The sequence below is a fragment of the Panicum virgatum genome, chromosome 2K, assembly GCF_016808335.1.
Source record: "Panicum virgatum strain AP13 chromosome 2K, P.virgatum_v5, whole genome shotgun sequence".
NCBI classification, from domain to species: Eukaryota; Viridiplantae; Streptophyta; class Magnoliopsida; order Poales; family Poaceae; genus Panicum; species Panicum virgatum.
Genome location: NC_053137.1, coordinates 3,174,101 through 3,178,046, shown reverse-complemented (window position 1 = coordinate 3,178,046; position 3,946 = coordinate 3,174,101). Strand labels below are relative to the sequence as shown.

At 41.2% G+C, this 3,946-nt stretch overlaps 1 protein-coding gene across 1 annotated transcript; it reads right to left on the bottom strand.

The window, feature by feature from the left end:
* Positions 1–723: 723 nt before the first annotated feature.
* On the bottom strand, positions 724–3,602 carry LOC120659587. Its single transcript, XM_039937780.1, has 6 exons — positions 2,865–3,602; positions 2,568–2,763; positions 1,928–2,267; positions 1,246–1,338; positions 1,123–1,164; positions 724–1,048 (listed from the first exon to the last, which is right to left on the bottom strand). The coding sequence occupies exons 1-6, from the start codon at positions 3,501–3,503 to the stop codon at positions 724–726; spliced, it is 1,635 nt and encodes a 544-aa protein (XP_039793714.1). The 5' UTR covers positions 3,504–3,602.
* Between the last annotated feature and the right edge of the window lie 344 nt (positions 3,603–3,946).

Sequence of the window (3,946 nt, the reverse complement as noted above, 5' to 3'; positions counted from 1 at the left end):
TAGCTGCTAGAAGCGTGTGTGCACACACTATTTAATTTGGGAATTTTTGATTTTGCTTTATATTTTTTGAGGGCTTGCTTTATTTATATTAAACGTTGGAATTTTCTCAGTAGTGGGGATATATAATTGAATTTAATTTCGGGCTAGCTGGTTGGTGACAGATCTTGCTCTGTCGGACAGAGAAGGCCAGCAGGGTTTTTTTTTCAGGAGTAAATTCCTTGAATTCCATCAAAATTTAAGCCAATCCCTTAAATGACATCAAAATTTAGGCCATCTCTTCATTGCCACTGAAATTTTACTTCAATCCCCTCAGTGCCATTCCGTGAGTCAGCTGTTAGATTGACTGTTAAATTAGGTAAAAAAGACGTTATTGCCCCTGTATGACATGGATGAAATATTTGTAGTGCCATCCCTTCTATGCAATTGTAGACAGTTATAAATCTATGTACATATATAAGCTTCAGTGCTGTCCATAAAAGCAGCCATACATGTTAACATTGATGTCCATACAGACATATTCCAATCAACCATGGCTGTCCATACGCACAGTCATGCATGCAAAGTACTAGTAGCTCGCAATACCTTAGCAAATAGAGTACTCTAGTCTAGCAAATAAAGAAAGAACTAGCAGCACCCAGTAGCTGACAATATCTTAGCAAAAGAACATGACATTGGTTCACAAAGACCAAGCAAAATAGAGTGCCACAAAATGAACTGCATCAACTAGCAGTTGAGATCTGGAAGTGGAAGATTTCTTTTGCTTCTAGTTTGTGAGGCAGGGCTGTCCTTCTGGGGTGTGGTCTTGCTTCTAGTACCCATTGTCGGACTATCATGTGGCACTGAAACTTCCTTCTTCTTCTTCTTTTTCCCTGCTGCCTTTGCCTTCCCTTTAGCTGTTTGCGCCTTCTCTTTATGTTCCTTCGCCTTCTCTTTAGCTGCCTTCTTTGACGTAGGCTTGGAGATGGCAGGAGGTGGTGTGGTCTCACATGCAGGTAGCGCAGGGTACTCCATGTAAAGTGGCTCAGGTTGGTTTGAACCACTTCCAGACCTGCACATGAGTTATGTACATGAGAAAAGTAGCAAGCACGATGTAACAAAATGATATGTCAATGTGATATGTACCTTACCGAGTTTCCAGATCCTAAGGTAACCGAGGCACTCCGGCTGTAATAATACAAATATGTTAAATTAGGATTGAATGAAAAAGTATTGCAAAAAATCAGAATATAGGTGTGCAGATCATACCTAGTAGGAAAATGCATTATTTTAGGACCAACAGGTACAATGCTGCTCTCAAAAGGTGGTGCAACATTTGTCTTCCTTTTCTTTGGCGGACCCCTATTATGCATGAGCAACAAAGAGTTAATCAGGGAGAAATGCAACAAAATCGATAACAAGCCAAATATAGGAAAGGAATATGATGCTCACTTTTCAGCCAGCATTGCTGCTATGTCATCAGGGTCACCATCCTTACACTTGTACCGGCGATGGCCATAATTTTTGCAAACTTTGCACTGATGGGACCCTTTCCCTTTTGTTGTGCTGCCCACTGTACATCCTTTGAACCTTTCATTTTGTCTTCTACCCGCTGTAGGATTTTGGAGTGGTGAATGCATGAAAAAGTTATGGTCAGATTGCGCCCATTGTGACTTATCAGGTAAGGCAGGGATTAGAGCCTCATATGCAGCCTTGAATTTGTCAACTGAGTAGAACATATCAACATATTTTTCCAATGGTTCCCCAAGATATGTGATAAATGCAATGGCATGTTTGCAGGAAATGCCTGAGACTTGCCATTTTCTGCAAGAACAAGTTCTTTATTCTAGGTTGACAACACATTTGTACCAATTACTACCCTTCACAGACACCTCAGCAAGTGTATTCCCGCTTCGCTGCAATGGGTCCAGAATTGACTTCTTGTCCATACTTACTATGATGTTTCCTTATGTAATCCATTGCTTCTGGATTAGCCTCATCCATTGCACTCCAATTTTTCTCAAAGATATATGGGCTCCATGAATATGCTGCTGCCCAGAGGCGATCTTCAAATACCTTCCCAGTGTATCTTTTCTTAAAGTTCATTACTAAATGTAGCATGTATTCCCTATGTTCAGCTGATGGGAACACTTCCTTTACACCTGCCATAACTGCTTGTCCAGCATCTGTGCATATAGCCAGGGCAAGTGGTGATCCAATGGCATCTCTAAGCCTTTGCATAAACCAGATCCAATTTTCATTTGTTTCTGAGTCAAAAACTCCAACAGCAACTGGATACATCCAATTATGTCCATCTACAGCTATTGCACATGCTAGCTGCCCTCTAAACCTTTCTGTCAAAAATGTGCTATCTATTGCCAAATATGGTCTACATCCTTTCAGAAAACCATCTATGCATGGTTTCATGGCAAAAAACAGCCTATTAAATCTGATTTCGTCATTGATTGGGTGATGATCAATTACGACAAAGCTACCAGGAGAGCACCTTTCTATCTCTGCTTTGAATCTATACAAGTTATTGAAGCTGCTATCTCAACTAACAAATAATTTTGTATGAGCCAATTCTTTACCTGCATACACTCTTTTGTAAGGTACCTCTGCCTTGTGCTTGTCCTTTATCCTTCTCTGTAATTCTTTAGCTCCTAAACTTGAATCCTCCATCAACCAATCCTTCACTTGTTCACACACCCAGAATTTTGTTGCATTCTTCACAACCTGGCTTCTTCTTGCACTAGAACAAGTATGTTTACGTGGGTTCCTTGTCACCTATTATGATATAAGCAATATTATTATCAAATAACAGCAAATAAACACAGCAAGGGACAAATTCTGCAAGACACAAAATCTGCAATAATAATTATAGTTACCTTCAATGATTTGTCTTCCTTTGTGCGTGCATGTAACCTCCACCTACACCCTTCTTCCACCTTCTTTGAACAATAAGCCCTCACTCTTCCTGGATCACTCTTTTCAGTGAGATACTCAAATTCATGTTTGATAGCATGCTGATTAAGTGCCAACTTAAATTGCTTCATGTTGGGATATACGTTGCCTACACTCATTGGAGTGTCATTTCGGTCATAAGCTACAATAGGCCTGGGTGGCAAAGGATCTTTTCCAATTAAGCCATCATCTTCCACGTACTCCACATCAGATTCAGAATCAGACTCGGAGTCGCTTTCCTCAACCACATGTGTTTTATGAGAAAGTAAGTAGAAGGCTTCATCATCGACACTCACATGTTCATTTTGTGGACGAGGATTTGCTAGACACTCAACATCATCTTCGTTAGTTTTATTTGTGCTAGGTTCAGTGGGCTGGCTTGTTGATGGCTTTGTAAGTTGGCTATATATTGCCTCAGTGGATTGGCTTGCTGCAGATAAAGATGGATCAAGCACATCTGAATTTTCTGTGGTGTAGCACTCAGGAACAGACACATCATCTGTGGGATCAGTGTATGTAATGGTCATGTGAACTACCTTGCTATCGACATGTTTGCGGAACATCTCAAGGAGTTCCTGATCGGATGTGATTTCAGGAGAGCATTTTTGGACACCATCATAGTAAAAAACATGCACAACTTCCTGGTATCTATGAGGGTAATGATCCACAATTTCTCTGACGAGGTCCTTGAAATTGCATAGATCAGAATCCACAACTTTGCTGAAGGTAAAGTATGAAAAATTCTTCCTACACTTTTTAGGATTGGCACGGAGTCTGATTTCCAACAAATAGCTCGACTTAGGGTCCATCCTATTAATGAATGGCCCATCAAAAACTAAATGTTTCTAGTTGCAGCTCAAACAATGCAGCAATAAAGAAGAAGATGAACATCTCACCCTGTAGGAAGCCAAGAGTGTCCTGGAGCCTCCATCGCGTGCTGGCGCCCCTCCGTGGTCCCTGCGCGCAGTGCTGGCGTGCGGATCGGTGGGCTGGCGCGTGGATCGAC